The 15,845-nt window shown below is 42.8% G+C and overlaps 1 protein-coding gene across 2 annotated transcripts; it reads left to right on the top strand.

Annotated features, from left to right (window-relative positions):
* The first annotated feature begins 547 nt into the window (after positions 1-547).
* On the top strand, positions 548-10,795 carry LOC127689007 (cytochrome c oxidase subunit 5A, mitochondrial). Of its 2 annotated transcripts, XM_052188248.1 has the most exons (5): positions 552-728; positions 7,322-7,438; positions 8,765-8,886; positions 10,022-10,145; positions 10,651-10,795. In XM_052188248.1, exons 1-4 carry the CDS (start codon positions 641-643, stop codon positions 10,133-10,135), a joined length of 441 nt encoding a protein of 146 aa, XP_052044208.1. In that variant the 5' UTR covers positions 552-640; the 3' UTR covers positions 10,136-10,145; positions 10,651-10,795. The 2 variants fall into 2 exon arrangements, with proteins under 2 accessions (XP_052044207.1, XP_052044208.1); XM_052188247.1 differs by lacking the exons at positions 10,022-10,145; positions 10,651-10,795 and adding an exon at positions 8,965-9,061 and having other exon boundaries at positions 548-728; positions 8,765-8,924.
* Positions 10,796-15,845: the final 5,050 nt, after the last annotated feature.

Below are 15,845 nucleotides of genomic sequence, written 5' to 3'. Positions count from 1 at the left end.
CCCTAAACAATGTAATATTTGAATCGGTTTCCTTATGTGTAAAATTAAATAGTTGGGCTTTAAGGGGTGGGGGAGATCATGTGACCCAGGCTGTCCTTGAATCCCCTTTCCTTCTGCTCTGCCTCCAAAGTGTTGAGATTGCCTTGAGCCACTACCCCCTGTATGAAAATAATTTTTTTTCTGAGACTCGGGTTGCACACGAGAGTCTGAAACTCCTAATCCTTAGCCTGTAGAGGACTGGGATTATAGCATACACCAATACGCGGTTATTCTTATTATAGTTTGTCGTTATTATCGCCACAATTCCAAATTATGATAGTCTCCGCTGGCGATTCCAAATCACATTGTCCATTGCACACCCTGCCTTTCCTCCCACGCAGGAATGTTCACTCTGGCCACCCGGGTCACCAGACCAGCCTTGGCGAGGCGCAGGCGCGGTTTGTCCTCGAGGGCCGCCGTAGCCGCCGGCGACCGCATGGTGCCCCACCCGCTTCCGTAGGCGCGAGCTCCGCAGTGGGCCGGCCTTATGCTCCGCCCAGCGTGCGTCGCTGCGTGAGTCCGGCCCCCACGAACTGCTGTACCGCCCGCGAGCTCACACCGGCTTCTCTTCAGCCTCAGCCAGTGCGCTGTGGTCGCCGTCATGCTCGCCGCTGCCCTCCGTCGCTGTACCGCAGCCGCGGCTGCCCGAGGCCTCCTGCACCCCGTCTCGGCTCCCAGCCCCACCGCCGGTAAGGCCCGCGCTCGCCACAGCCCTCGCCCGCGTGTCCTTGCTGTGACCTGGGCTCCCGCCGCCACTCGAGGGCAGGCTCCCTGGCGGCCTAGCCTTTGCCCTGCGAGCCGGCAGTGGAGCCCGGCGACCGCAGTGCGTCCGCTGCCGTCTGGAGCTATGTGGGAGACTCCCCCGGCCTCCCTCCCGCCACTTCCTGAAGCCGGATCCGCGGCCGGTCAGGTGTGTGGACCTGCCGGGGTCGCTGAGGACAGGGCACAGCACTTCCTTTCAGTCTCTGGGCCGTGACCGTTCCCTGCGCTGACCTCGCAGCCACCTGACCGGGAGTGGCCCTCGCCGGCCTACGGCGTCTTGGCGAAGGTGACATTGAGCCTCCGGGCGCGCCGCCCGCCTCTGCGTTTCTTAGAACACAATTCGATTCCCCAGTGGGACACAATACCCTTTTAGTCCTAATCAGGCAATTCTCTGCTGGCATTTTGTGTGTCACCTTCATAACTGGGTACGGCCACATTTAAGGACTGTTAAGCCACGTTCTAGTCCCGCGTTTAAATTAGATAATTTAAACGTGTGGTGGTTTCTTGCGGTTTTAAGAGAGCCTGAACGTTGATAGATATTAATGGTAAGAATATTAACGTTTACAAAATTGGGTACCAAATACCCGGGAATGCTGGATGTACAAACATGGGGAAGCTTCGTGGATCCCACCACCAGACACACACACCTGTTTAAAATTAGAAGCCTCAGTGCTGGATTATGAAGTATTAAGTTTTGTTGCTCATTTCCCCTTCTGTGTGATCTGGAGGATTTTGTGTCCACCACTGTCCACCCCCAATGCTGATGAGGAACCAAGGGACCTGCATTGCTCCATAGTTGCTCTGCCACTTGGTGTGTTCTCAGACCTTCTCCACTAGTACTGTTCATCTGTCTTATTTTTGGTTTTGGTTGGTTTTGGTATGTGTCAGCTATGTAGCCTGGCAGTTCTGGAACTCTTTGTAAACCAGGCTAGTGGCGTCCTAAAAGAAATAGGGTTGTTTTATTTTAGAGACAGGGCCTCTATAGCCCAGACTGGACTAGAACTCAGAATGAATCTAAAAGGGCTACCCAGGAACTTTTGTGTTCCTCATGCCTCCCAAGTGCAGGGCTTAACGTTGGGAGCCATCATACCCAGCACAAGCATTGTACTTTAATTAGAGTAGTTGTGCTTGGATCCTGGTCAGTGATAGTAGTGTTTTATGAAATTTAACTCATGGGTGTAGATATAAAAATAACGTAGACAGGTATGGTGTCCCAGCACTCACAGGGAGGTCAAACAAACAAAACAACAGATGAATCTCTTTTGTGTTCCAGTTTAGCCATTGCTACATAGTGAAATCATGTCTCACACACAAAGAAGGGCCTCAGACACTCCAAAATTGTTCCCTTGATTACTTGAACCTAAACAATATTTTTTGGCTTCATTTAATATGTCTTTTGTAATGTATTAGCAATAAAATAGTCAAATATAAGGAGTTTAGGATTTTTTGGTGGGAAGAGGTTAGATAGGGTCTTAGTCAAAGTTGGACTCAAAAGCAGCTGTGTAGTTGGCTCATGATTGTCCTCCTGCCTCTGCCTCTAGAATGATCAGGATTACAGATGTGTGCCACCACACTCAGCTTTGGAATAAATCTAGGAAACCTAGGGAGCGCAGGGGTCATAAGGGTTCGATTCCCAGCCCCTACATCCAGAAGATCCAACACCCTCTTCTGACTTCTTCATGTACCCCATAAGATGTACATACACACATGCAGGCAAAACATACATAAACATAAATCAAAAGAGAAACCAAGATGATCGTATTTTACAAAAGAAACTGATGGCTATCTAGGGAAACTGACCTTTTCATTACTGATGGAGCTATTTTCTCTTTCTTAGTTTAATTTGGGTTATCTGATGCTTTTTGTGTCTTATTTGCTAAGGCAACAAATGATATTTTTTTTCATATAGGTAAATATCTCAGAAGTTTTTTTATTTTTGACTTGAATTGAGGTACTGTCTGGAATTGACTGTGATTCATGCTGGCCTCAAATTTGTAGAAGCCCTTTTGCCTCTGCCTCCTGGGTCCTGGGATTATAGGTGTAGCACCACACACACTTAGCTGAGATTACATGTATACACACGGGCACACACGCATGGTTTCTCTGTGTACCCCTGGCTGTCCTGGAACTCACTCTGTAGACCAGGCTAGCTTCAAACTCAGAGATCTATCTGTCTGCCTTTGCCTCCCAAGCACTGGGATTAAAGGCATGGACCACCACCTGACTGAGAAATTTTTTTTAAAGGAAAATTTCTGCTTTTTCTTTTATTTCTCTTTTTTGGGGGAGACGAAGCATTGAATTTTGGGAGTTTGTTATGCAACTGGGAAATTTTCTTTTTTTCTTTTTTTTTTCTTTTTTTTTTTAAGGAGGTTCGGAAAATGGCAAAGGTTTATTGTTATTTAAGCAAACTGTAGACTAAAGTTCTTGTTTAGGTTTATCTTTGAGGTTTTCTATTTACCCCCTGGTGTGCAATTCAGAAACAAAGGCTTTCTGGCGCTTCTCCTTTATACCTAAATACTTCCACAAGGGGGCAGTATTGATTGCAAATGCTGTCTGTTCCTTTTTAGCTGTGTGATCTTGTATACTAATTGATCTTAAACCTTTCTAAAGTTAAAATAATGTTTTGTTTGGTAGCTCTGAGGTTTACATTTGGTAATGTAACTCTTGCCTGGCACAAAGACTTAATATAGCCATGCCTTACTAAATAATAAAATGGAGACTGGTAAGTACCTCCTGCACATTAATCAGTTTTGTCACTGCCTATCTTATAGCCTATTACATACCTAGGCTTTGAAGTAGGAGCCATGTGTCCTATATTTGGTTCATGTGGCAGACATTTCCCAAACATTCTTGGTTTATTATGATTCACTTCATTTTTAGGTTGAGATTTGTTATTGGTATGAGATCATTTTTGTAATTGAAAGTGAAAAAGGCAAGCAGGGTGCGATGGCTCATATGCCCTTAGTCCCAGTACTTACAAGGTGGGCAGATTTTTGAGTTCCAGTCTAGCCTGGTCTACAGCGTGACTAACAACAGCACAGCCAAGGGAGATGTGGGAGGAAGAGGAGGAAGCTGGACATGGTGGCTTACAGCTAGGGAGGCAGAAGAAGCCAGGAAGAAGATCAGGTTAGTGTGGTGTACAGAGTTGAAACCCTGTTCCAATAAAAGGAAGGGATGTGGGGGGTGGTGGGGTGGTTTTGGGGTGCATTCTCTGTTAGCAGTTTCTCAACCTTCCTAGTGCTGCAACCCTTTAACACAGTTCCTCATGTTGCGGTGACCCCAACCATACAATTATTTCGTTGCTACTTCATAACTGTATTTTTGCTACTGTTATGAATTGTATATATCTGGTGTGCAAGATATCTGATATGGGACCAATGGGGGTTGGGACCCGTAGGTTGAGCTGCTGTGTCAAAAGGGACTATTCTTGGGACCTTATCCTGATTATCAAGCAGAAAAGTATCTGATTTAACCAAATGTGAACACAACACATGAAGTAATGAGCCCCTTACTGTATCTTATTTTTCTAAATTCATAGTGTTGGCCTTTTCTAAGCAAACACCTTATCCTTTTGGGTGGCTGAGTAGGAGGAGCCTGGGCTGGCCTAGTTGTATAGCAGAAGACTAAATTTCTAAGCTGCTCCTGCTTCTCAGGTGCTGGTTATAGATTTGAGTCACTTTGTCCCGGGATTCTGTGCAGTTTAGATAAGCATTTAGCCAACCGAACAACATCCCAGTCCAGAAGTAGTAGCTGCTTTGAAACATTAATAACATTTTTCACACTTCCTTTTTCTTCTTCCTCCTCCGATGCCTTTAGGTTATATCAAAACATTGAATAATTGCCAGAAATCCTTATTGCCAGCCAGGCAGAGTAGTGCACTTTCCAGTAATCTGGGAGGTGGGGGCAGGAGTGTTCAAGGTCATTCTGAACAAACACAGCAAGTTTCAAGCCATAGGACCCTGTCTCAAAACACTCGCATGCATGTATGTGCCATTACACAAACCTACTTAGGAAGCGAAATAGTGGTGTTGTGGGGTTGTTGTCTGTATAATTTCTCCAAAACCAAAGTATTAGTTAGGGAGAAAGAGCTGGGCCTGATCCAGTACCAGCCTTTGGAAGGTTGAGGTGAGGAGGGAGGATGGAGCATTCAGGCTAGCCTTCAGTACACTGGGAGATGCTGTCCTGAGAACAAGAAAACCTATTATCTATACACACAAAACATTGTGCCTTATTTGTGGGAGGGGTGACTAAGGCTGGGTCATTAGCTAATAGAATAAGTTCTACCCATTACTACCAATATATAATTTAAACTTTGTGGAACATAGGATAGTCTGTTTTTGCTGTTGTGGAACGTGTGTGTGTGTGTGTGTGTGTGTGTGTGTGTGTGTACGTGTGTGTGTGTGTGTGTGTGTGTGTGTGTGTGTGTGTACGTAGGTAGGTATGTATGTACGTACCAGTGGGGTTCTTTTGTTATTGTTTTTGAAACTAGGTATTACTATGTAACCTTAGCAGGTCTGGAGCTCAGAGTGTTCCTTGCCTCTGTTTCCTGAGTGCCGGGATTAAAGTACCACTGTGCTTGACCCTAAGGATTGTTTTACTTGTTTTTTTGTTGTTTTTGTTTGTTATATTTTCTGAGCTTTGATCTTACTCTGTAGCCCAGGCTGGCCTCAACTTCCAAAGTGTTAGTATTACAAACATGAGCCACTATACCTTGCATTTTCTTATTTTTCCTCCCCTTCATGTAAGAGTTTGTGATTTGGTTTCTAGGAATGGGTAATCAAGACATTGTAGGGCATGATCATCTTGCTTTGAATTTGTAGTTGCTGGTTGTGTGTTTTTACAATTGGAAAACAAAGCTAGCATTCAAATCCATACCTGGTAGCAAGCAAAAGGACTTGGTTACCCTACCATAAACACTTTTCTAGGTTGAAAGTGAGCCTAACAGTTAATCCAGAGTTAAAGAACAAGCCAAGCAAGGCCCTGGGATCCCAGGTACTGGGACTTGGGGAATCAAACAACTTGCCTCTAGGGGGAAATATGTATACTTTGATTTCTCTTGAGCAAATATTTAGGAGGAAAATTACTGGGTTTTATGGTAGCTATGTTTTAACTTGATACGAAATCATTAAGCAGTCTTTGAAAGTGGTTATATATTTTATATTTGCATTTTAAGTACTCTAGTCCTTACTCTGGATAACTTTAGTTTTTGAAAAAGGTAGCTTAGGACTTCTAGGTAACCCATGAGATAGAGGGTTATTGCAGTCTTTGCTTTGTAGTGTGTAAAATGTGTTAGTCTTCTGAGATACTGAATATACATGAAGTTTTGAATAAGTTTAAAACAAAGCTAGCATTCAAATCCATACCTAGTAGCAAGCAAAAGGACTTGGTTACCCTACCATAAACGTACATTTAGGACTAGAATCCTTTTTCCTTGCCAGAGAAGTTCAGATACGTTCATCACATTCATATACGCGTTCCAGTTTGCTTGGAACCAGGGTTGTGGAGAAAACTTATTTCTGAAAATTGAGACTTAGGCTGTGATCTTCTGGGATTCATGGCTGGTATTTTGTTCACGATGTAAATGGTGTTATTCAAGGGAGAATTCTTTCATTTGATCTTATATTTGTTCTCCTAAAATAGTTGTATGTTTTTGTCTGCTGCTAGTTTTCACCTTTTCTATCAGTTATCACTTTAAAGTTAAAATGCATATTAGAAACTGAAGAGATGTCTCATTGGTTAAGAGAACTTAATGCTCTTTGGAGTACTACTTGAATTCAGTTTCTAGCACTCAGATCAGAAGACCCACATGGCCTATTAACTCCAGCTCTGGGACATCCAGTACCTCTGGATTCCAAGGGTACTTGCATTCGTGTGAATATACCCATGCTCAAACATTCATACAAACACATAATTAAAACTTACTGTTGAGTGTGGCTGCAGATGTGTGCTTGCTGTGATGTGCATATGGAAGTCAGAGGACAACTTCATTGGCTCTTACCTTCTGCCTTTATGTGGGTTCTAAGAATCACTCCGGTCTTTAGATTTGTGTAACAATTGTTTTTATACACCAAGGTGTCTCACTGGCCTGAGACAAAGCTTTTGCTAAGCAGTTCAGGCTGAGCTCACTCTTCTTGCTTAAATTTCAGAATGTTGAGATTATAGGAATGTGCTGTCACACCTAGATAGATAATACTCTTTGTTTTGCTTTGGTTAGTATTTAAGATTTGTTTTTTTGCTTTTTGAGGCAGTCTCACGCTACAGCCCAGATTGTGCTTAGAATTCACTTATAATGCAAGCCAGCCTTGAAATCAGCACAGGCAACATAGCAAAATCTCTCTCAAAAATGAACAAAAAGACAAGTTACTACACTAGACAACGCGTCAAACACGTTCTGTTTGTGTCAAACACTGTTCTGTCCCCTTCTTTTCTTTCTGCCAATGACTGCATTAAGGACAGGATGTAGCAATCAAGGTTCAGAATGGTCTTACACTACTGAAGTCATTGCTCTTTTCTTTTGTAGCTGTCTGTTCCATTCGCTGCTATTCTCATGGGTCACACGAGACAGATGAGGAGTTTGATGCTCGCTGGGTGACTTACTTCAACAAGCCAGACATTGATGCCTGGGAATTGCGTAAAGGTAATTGGAACATAGATGTATCATGTTTGCTTGTATAAACTTGAACTATTCCCACTATTTTATGGAAAGCAAACACACTGTATGAGTTGGTGCCTGTCACACAGCTTGCAGTTAGAAAAGCCTGCAACTTCTATAATGTTTCCTACAAATCATGAGTTTTAAACTAGACAGCAGGTCTGGAGTATAATAGTCAGTGGTAGCGCTCTTGCCTAGCATGTATAGGTTTGGGGTCTGGTCCCCAAAACAGGGAAGAAAGAGGGAACACATGCACTATTAACATTTGATTCATGAGAACTCTGTTGTGCGAGGCTGTTCTCTGCACTGGTGTTACAGCAGAGTTACTACTTTGTGCCTTTCAGATAATTTAGATGAGCAGTCATTTTTGAGCAGGAACAAATAGCGCTAATGTTAACCAGTCATTGATTGTAAGTATGCTACATAAGTAATCTCAGATCAAGAATCTTTGGCAGTATGGCTGTGGGGATGATTGGTACTCCAATGTATTCTTTTTTATTTTTCCCCCCGAGACAGGGTTTTTCTGTGTAGCCCTGGCTGTCCTGGAATTCACTTTGTGGACCAGGCTGACCTCTGCCTCCCAAGTGCTGGGATTAAAGGCGTGTGCCACCACCAGCTGATGTATTCTTTAAATGTTTTATAGTAATAAAAGCAAGCATCCCAAGTGCTTTTAGCTTCTCTGCCAGAATGTAATGGTCCTATCTTGTTGCAGCTGGGGAAGTTTTTACTTAAAAACTAAAGTAAGTAATATCTTATTGATATGTGGGGATAAAACAGCAATTCTGCATTTTTACCAAGTCTTCAATTTTCATGATGTTTCGTTTTGTGCAGACACAAAAGTAATCATGTGCAGTCATTTCTGGCTGAATGTTCATGAGTCTTACACTGTTTCTCTACGATGTCTTCTCAGTGTCATCATTTGGGCCTCATTATTTCTCCTTAGACATTCTTCTGGTAGTTTTTAGATGATTTTTCAATACCGTTTATTTTAAAGCATTCAAAATTCCTATATTGTATTAACAGTTAAGGTATAAGCTAAAGCTCCAGGGCTTTCCCTTTAATCTCAACACTGTTGCATAATTCTGCTAATTCTTTGTGGAAGATTCACTATGTTCTTACTAGTTTGTTACAGGTAGATTCTCATTTTACAGATAATAGTGGCCCAAACAGATGAGGTCACATGTCCATGATTCAGTAAGAATATAGAGAGCTAAGCCATGGAAAGTAAGTAGATAGATAACTAAATTTTAGTGTATAAAGAAGGATATTTCAGGATAATGTAAACCTTTTTTTTTTTTTTTAACTTGACAGGGATGAATACACTTGTTGGCTATGATCTGGTTCCTGAGCCCAAAATCATTGATGCTGCTTTGCGGGCATGTAGACGGTTAAATGATTTTGCTAGTGCTGTTCGCATCTTGGAGGTTGTTAAGGTCAGTGAAATAATGATGCTAAGGTTGTTCCAGAAGAGGTGGGCCATATCACTTATCCACAAGGTTGTTCCAGAAGAGGTGGGCCATATCACTTATCCACACTGGTCTGACCTCAGCGCACACTATCCTTTTAAGTGTGGTTATCCATGAAAGAACATAGTTTATAAAAAAGTTTAAGGATCTAGGCACACTTTTAATTCCAGCACTTGGGAGTTTTAAACTGGCAATCTCTGAATTTGAGGTCAGCCAGGTCTACATAGTAAGTTCTAGGATAACCAGGCTTGTCTTTTTTTTTTTTTCCTTTTAATGTTGGAAAGATAGCTCAATTGCTAAGAGCTGCTGGTGCTCTTAACTGGCTGCTCTTCCAGAGGATCCAGGGTTCCATTCCCGTTACCCATGTGGCAGCTCACAGTTGTATGTAACTCCAGTTCCATGGGATCTGATGACACCCTCACACAGACATCCAGGCAAAACACAATGCACATAAAATTTAAAAAAAAAAAAAAAAAAAAAAAAAAAAAAAGATAAAATAGGGGACTGGAGAGATGTCTCTGTTTGAGTACTGTCTGCTCTTCCAAAGGACTTGGGTTGAATTCCCAGCACCCACATGACAGCTCACAACTTTAAATCCAGTTCCAGGTTATCTGCACCCTCACATAGACACACATGCAGGAAAAACACTAATGCATTTAAAAATAAATAAATCTTAAATATATATATAAAATTTAAATAAAATTTTCTTAGTTTTGTAAGAAGAAAGCGGCAATACCTTCTTAGTAATGACTAAGATAATTAAGGATTCTGTAAGCTATCAATCTACTCAGCACTGGTAGTTAATTCAGTTAGGCCTTTAAATTGGAAGCAAATTAAAAAACTTCCCTTGTGTTAATTTAATTCTTCTGAGGCCTGATGGGCATGTTTAATTACCTTTCAAAGTCCTGTCATTACCACCTTGAGCTTCTCATCCTCCTGTCTCTACTTCTGCAGTGCTAGAATTACAGGAGTCCACCCTAGTTGTGGTTCTGAGGACCAACTGAAAGGCCTCCTGAATGGCTGGTGGCCATTCTGCCAACTGAGTTCTAACCCCAGCCCTGCAGTTTCATTTGTTAACAAAGACTATTCTCAATGCCAACAGGACAAAGCAGGACCTCATAAGGAAATCTACCCCTATGTCATCCAGGAACTTAGACCAACTTTAAATGAATTGGGAATCTCCACTCCAGAGGAACTGGGCCTTGACAAAGTGTAAACTCCCTTGGGTAAGTAGCATGTCCCTATCTGAAGCAAAGGAACCAGTTTAAAGAGTGGTGACTTAATGGCAACACTGTCGTGTGTGTGTGTGTGTGTGTGTGTGTGTGTGTGTGTGTGTGTGTGTGTGTGTGTGTGTGTAATTCAGAAGACATTTTGTACAAGTCAGTTTCCTCTTACCGTATGGGTCCTGGGGATTCATCTTAGGTTGTCTGGTTCAGCAGACAACTTTACCTGCTCAGCCATCTTGATCAGCTCTGAAATTACTATTCAGATTAGAAACTTTTCTGATTAAAAAAAAAGGCTAAGTACCAGTGGTGTAACCAATGAAGAGGCTACAAAGTCAGACCCTTATAAATTGATTGGGGTAGTATTAAAAGCAGAAAGTGCTCCAGAGTGGAGGTGATTTCCTGGGGCTGTAGTTCCAATGGTCATTTAAATAAAATATTTTCATTTTAGCACTTTACTGGCTAATTCTGTGCTTTTTTTTTTTTTTTTTTTCTTCTCTCTCTGCAGATGACTTCCCAAGGACTTAACTGCTATTGCTACTTGATTGAAACAGTTGCCTGGAAATGTTTTATTTGAACAAATTTTCCTTTGAGTATCAAACCATGTAATAGTAACTTGGACTTTAATAAAGGGAAATGAGTTTGAACTGAAATTAGGTCGTATGCCATTGTTTGCCTTGAGAAGCAGAGACTGAGCTGGCCATGATGGCACACCCTTAATCCCAGTACTTGGGTGGCAGAGACAGGTTGATCTCTTGAGATGAGGCCAGCCAGGGCTACATAGAAAAAGTCTTAAGGATAGTCAGCAAGACGAGCTGGAGAGTGCTGTGCAGAGCCGGCTCTTCTCTGCCTGCTCTCAGCAGCTCCTTGTTAGCTTACACATCAGGGTATTTGTCTTTGCCATGATTGGGTTGCAGGCATTGATTGTGGTTAAAGACTAGAGAAATGGGTTTACCCCTTCCTTGAAAGAGCTAAGAAAACATCGCTGTTTTACTTCAGGAGCTCCCTAATACTGGAAAGTATCTCACTACTTTCTGCTTATAGGTCTGGGTGACAACAGTGCAGCTATATTACTATAACAGGAAAACAGTGTTAAGTTGAAATGTAGATGCCTTGTGTTCTAAAGCTATGCCAGGAATTTTAGTAAGTTTGATTTTTGTTGTTTTTAAGATGTACATCAAACTTGTTCAACATGAATATGAACATCAGCATGTTTAACCATGAAGCCTACTATAGTCCAGTTTTAAAGGTGAGAACCTTTAATAAAATTTGATCTCCTGCTGGAAGACCTCTCATTCCCTGGTTAAGAAGTAGAATTGGGAAACTGGAGAGATGGCTTAGCAGTTAAGAGCACTGACTGCTTTTCCAGAGGTCCTGAGTTCAGTTCCCAGCAACCACATGGTGGCTCACAACTATCTGTAATGTGTCTGAAGACAACTACAGTGTACTCATTTACATAAAATAAGTAAGTAAAAAAGAATTGGCCAGGTGGTGTGCACCTTTAGTCCCAGCACTTGGAAACCAGAAGCAGGTGGACCTCTGAATTTGAGGTCAGTCTGGTCTATAGAGCAATTTCCAGACAGCCAGGGATATACAGAAAACCCTGTCTCAAAAGAAAAAAAAAATAGTAGTAGTAGGAGATTCTATTCATGTTCACACCCAATGCTTGATTTCCTCCAGATACTGTTTAGATAGGGACTCATGCTGATGTCCTGTCCTTAGAGGATCCTGTGTTTATGGGAAGAAACATTAAGAAATATTAAACAGTTGGGCGGTGGTGGCGCATGCCTTTAATCCCAGCACTTGGGAGGCAGAGGCAGGCGGATTTCTGAGTTCAAGCGTGGTCTACCGAGTGAGTTCCAGGACAGCCAGGGCTACACAGAGAAACCCTATCTTGAAAAAACAAAAACAAACAAACAGACAAAAAAATATTAAACAACAACTCCCTAATATAGCAAATTTAAAAGTTTCTGTGAACATGCATTCAGGTACTATGAATGTAACAGGCATTAAAGCCTCAAGAATTGGGATAGGGTGTTGTTAATCCTAGACCCCAAACGTAACTTTACTTACGGTCATATGTTTGGTCTTTATACCACTGGAGCGGGAAGAAAGGATTTCCTTTTCCTCGAAGCTTTCCTAATCCTTCTGCCTCTACTTCCCGAATGCTAGAATTATAGGTGTGTACCCCACACCCATCGGGCTCTTATTAGTACAGAGAGAATACGAGCTTATTAAAATGGTCTGGTTCCTCATGGCCATGGATGGAGCCAAGGAGAAAACAAAGTTTACATCTATCTATCTCTCATGATGTATAATAGACTTGTGTATAAGGTAATATTGTGGTGGTCTTCACGCTGCAGACATTGAATGCCTCCTGAACCAGACGTGCCAACACTGACAACAGAGCAACAGGGAGGGAGGCTAAGCCATTGGAAACTAATGGAAGGCTTTAAAGTTTGAAGCCGCAAGGGAGAGGTTCCCCATGGAAGGTCCTTGGAGTGTAAAGGAGGCTGAAGGTTGATCTGGTGAGAAGAGGAGGGCATCTTTAGAGCAGTGTTCTCAGCCTTCCTGATGCTGGGACTCCCCCCCCCCCCAACCCCACCCCCACGCACCCCAGCCATGAAGCTACTTTCATTGCTGCTTAATAACTGCAATTTTGCTACTGTTACGGATTGTAAATACCTGGTTTTGGATGGTCTTAGGCAGCCCACATGAAAGGGTCATTTGACACCCACCCCATCTCAGGGGTTGTGAGCCACAGGTTGAGCACTGCTGTTGCAGACCATTCATTAATTGAGGTAGGGTAGTTTTATAAAGTCCTATCTACCACCAGATCCTTTTTTCTCCCCATAAATAGCCTTCACCCCCAACTCTACATATTTTGAATCAACTTTGAAAAATGTGTGCTTTCAGGCCAGCAAGATGGCTCAGTGGGTAAGGGTGCTTGCTCTGAAGCGTGATGACCTGAGTTCAATCTCCACAGCTACGTAATAGAAGGAGAGTCCAAGCCTTGAAAGTTACTCTGGCTTTCACACCTGTGCACGCACATGCTTTCTTTTAAAAGTTTGGAGGGGGGCATAAAATACAGTTCATTTTTTGCAGAGACTGGTCCCTTGTGGAACCTCCTGTAATCTGCCTCTGACAGTTTATTCATGGTGGCACATTTGCTTAGTTCCACACTCAAGGAACAGAGGCCTGTGGACCAGAGTCCAAAGCCAGCCTGGTCTACATAGTTCCAGGCCAGACAGCTACAAAAAACCCTCTGTGCTATGTGGATTTTAATTGCATCCCTCTTGGGAGACTTGATCCTAGCTTTTGGTTTTGTATTTCAAGACAGGTTTTCTCTCTGTGATCCTGGCTGTTCTAGACCAGGCTGGCCTCAAACTCAGATCTGCCTGCTCTGTTTACTGAGTGCTGGAATTGGAGGTGTTTGCCACCATACCAGCTGTAGGTACCGAGAGAGACCTGTGAGGCCTGTGACGCTATACAGGCAACAATTAGGACAGTGTATAGGTCTGTTGCCAAGGCAACAGCCGCCATATAACCAGAATTCAATGGCCCACCTTTACCTGTAATTACGTCATCACCCGATTATAACTGGGCAGAGTTTCTCCCCTTCCCTCTTTTTTCCTCTCTTTCTTTCCTTCCTTCTTCCCGCCCACTACCCCTTTCCCCATCTTAAATAAAGTCCCATGTGGAACTGTTTGGCCTGGTGTATCTCATTGCGGCCCACATTCCGTGCCGCGCAGCAGGCAGACAGGTGACCTGTACTGCGGAGTAGGCAGGCGGACCTTTGTGCAGAAAAACCAACACCAGCCATATTGTAGCTTTTTATTTTCAAGTTTTTTATTTCATTTATGTGTGTGTGTGGAGTTCAGGGAAACAACTTATAAAATTCCGTTCTCTCCACTGAGTAGATCAAACTTGGGTTTTCCAAGCATAGTGGCAAATGCGTTTACTGACTGAGACATCTTGTTCTAGCTTTTCACATCTTCCTACCAGATTAAGGCAAGCAACAGAATGTAGCAGAAAGGTTGGAAATGGGGTTTAGATTCAGACCTGTGTTAAACTCTTATCTACCAAATAGCACTTTTCTTGAGACAACATTACAGTTTAACAGTGAGAGTGAGGATTGCCTCCAAGGCAAGTGTATTACTGCCAAGTACATTCTGCCTTCCCCACTCCCATCCCTTAAATTAGGCAACATTTTCATTGTTCCCAAAGAGCCAAGTTGAAAGATTTATTTATAGATCACAGGGGCAGAAACAATGGATTGAGCCGTTACATTGCTCCTTAGAAGCCTAGGGCAATGAGACAGGAAAAGCAACTGGCCAGTACAGGTAACTTGAGGCTACTTTTTCAATGAAAGAATTGAGGCATAGAAAACTTTGCTGTCCTGCCAATGAAACTGGTTTGGCATATTTGATTATTTCTCTAATCTTGATTTCTCAGGTCAGTTTCAGTCTGGTGATTGGAGTTTTGTGGATTAGCCAGATCTTGTGGATACTTATCTCTTTTTTTTTAAAGATTTATTTATTATTATATCTAAGTTCACTTAGCTGTTCTCAGATGCACCAGAAGAGGGCGTCAGATCTCATTATGGATGGTTGTGAGCCACCATGTGGTTGCTGGGATTTGAACTCAGGACCTTTGGAAGAGCAGTCAGTGCTCTTAACCACTGAGCCATCTCTCCAGGCCCATGTATACTGATCTTACTCCAACAAAATTGTCTCATTTATTCTGGGAATGAACTCAGGACTTCTTTTGTATTAGGCAACATTCAACAACTAAGCTGTATTCCCCAACTGAACAATAAAATGAGTTGTGTGTTTCTGGAAGTAAACAGTGTCAACAGCTGGGGATGGTGGTGTAAACCTGCAATTCCAGTACCTGGGAAACCAAAGTAGAGGGATTGTGAACTCAAGGCCAGTATGGGCTGCATAGTGAGTTTCTGCCTAAAAATAAAAACAAGTCTGACAGATAGTTTGGAGTGGAATTCACCAAGATGACATAGGTTCCATCAAATCTGATTTTTTTTTTTAAAAACTCTAACCCAAAATGCTTCCTTTTCTCCTTTCCAGCATTTTGTGTTGGCCCCGAGGGTTTAGGCTGTACAGTATTGACCTACCCTTCGACAATATGTTAGCTGTGGCCAGCCTCACGATATTTGGCAGATTCTACAAGGATCTGGAGCTTATTTCCAGCCAGACACAAGCACATCCCTTGGGGGCCAGAGTCAAGAGTCTTGACACAACCTTGTACCCTGCCACACACAGACTCAAGAGTGCACTTTAACCCTGCTTTCTAGCATCCAATTTATTTTTGTTAACGGCAGAACCTTTTTTTTTTTTTTTTTTTAGGGCTATAGCCCAAGCTTGTCATAAACTTGGCCTCCACCTCCCAAGTCCTGGGCTCACAGGTGCCTCTTCCATCATGCCTAGGTTCCAAAAGAAAGAGGGAGGGTGACCTTTTGCATGCCAGGCAAGGACTTTACCACTGGGCATATACTTCCAGCCCCAAAGTTGTATTTAAGTGTGGACATATGCCGAAAGAGAGAGCCAGCTGTGGCCAAAGTCTCGGGCAGGCAAAAACAAAAACAAAAAAACGGGATTTGTGTAGAACGCCATGGGTAAATCCTGACCCTCCCAGGCCTGTTTTCTAAAGAGCCCGGTAGCCCCTTCCCATGAGCTCGACCCCTCC

Source organism: Apodemus sylvaticus, chromosome 7, assembly GCF_947179515.1.
Source record: "Apodemus sylvaticus chromosome 7, mApoSyl1.1, whole genome shotgun sequence".
Taxonomy (NCBI): Eukaryota; Metazoa; Chordata; class Mammalia; order Rodentia; family Muridae; genus Apodemus; species Apodemus sylvaticus.
The sequence above is the reverse complement of the archived record's forward strand: the minus strand, read 5'-3'. Positions and strand labels throughout refer to the sequence as shown.

What these genes read in the sequence shown, in the direction of transcription:
- LOC127689007 (XM_052188247.1), top strand. Translation starts at nt 641, where the DNA reads ATGCTCGCCGCTGCCCTCCGTCGCTGTACCGCAGCCGCGGCTGCCCGA. An exon ending in TGCCTGGGAATTGCGTAAAG is followed by an intron (nt 7,439 to 8,764) that starts GTAATTGGAACA and finishes TTAACTTGACAG; the next exon opens with GGATGAATACACTTGTTGGC. An exon ending in CTAAGGTTGTTCCAGAAGAG is followed by an intron (nt 8,925 to 8,964) that starts GTGGGCCATATC and finishes GTTCCAGAAGAG; the next exon opens with GTGGGCCATATCACTTATCC.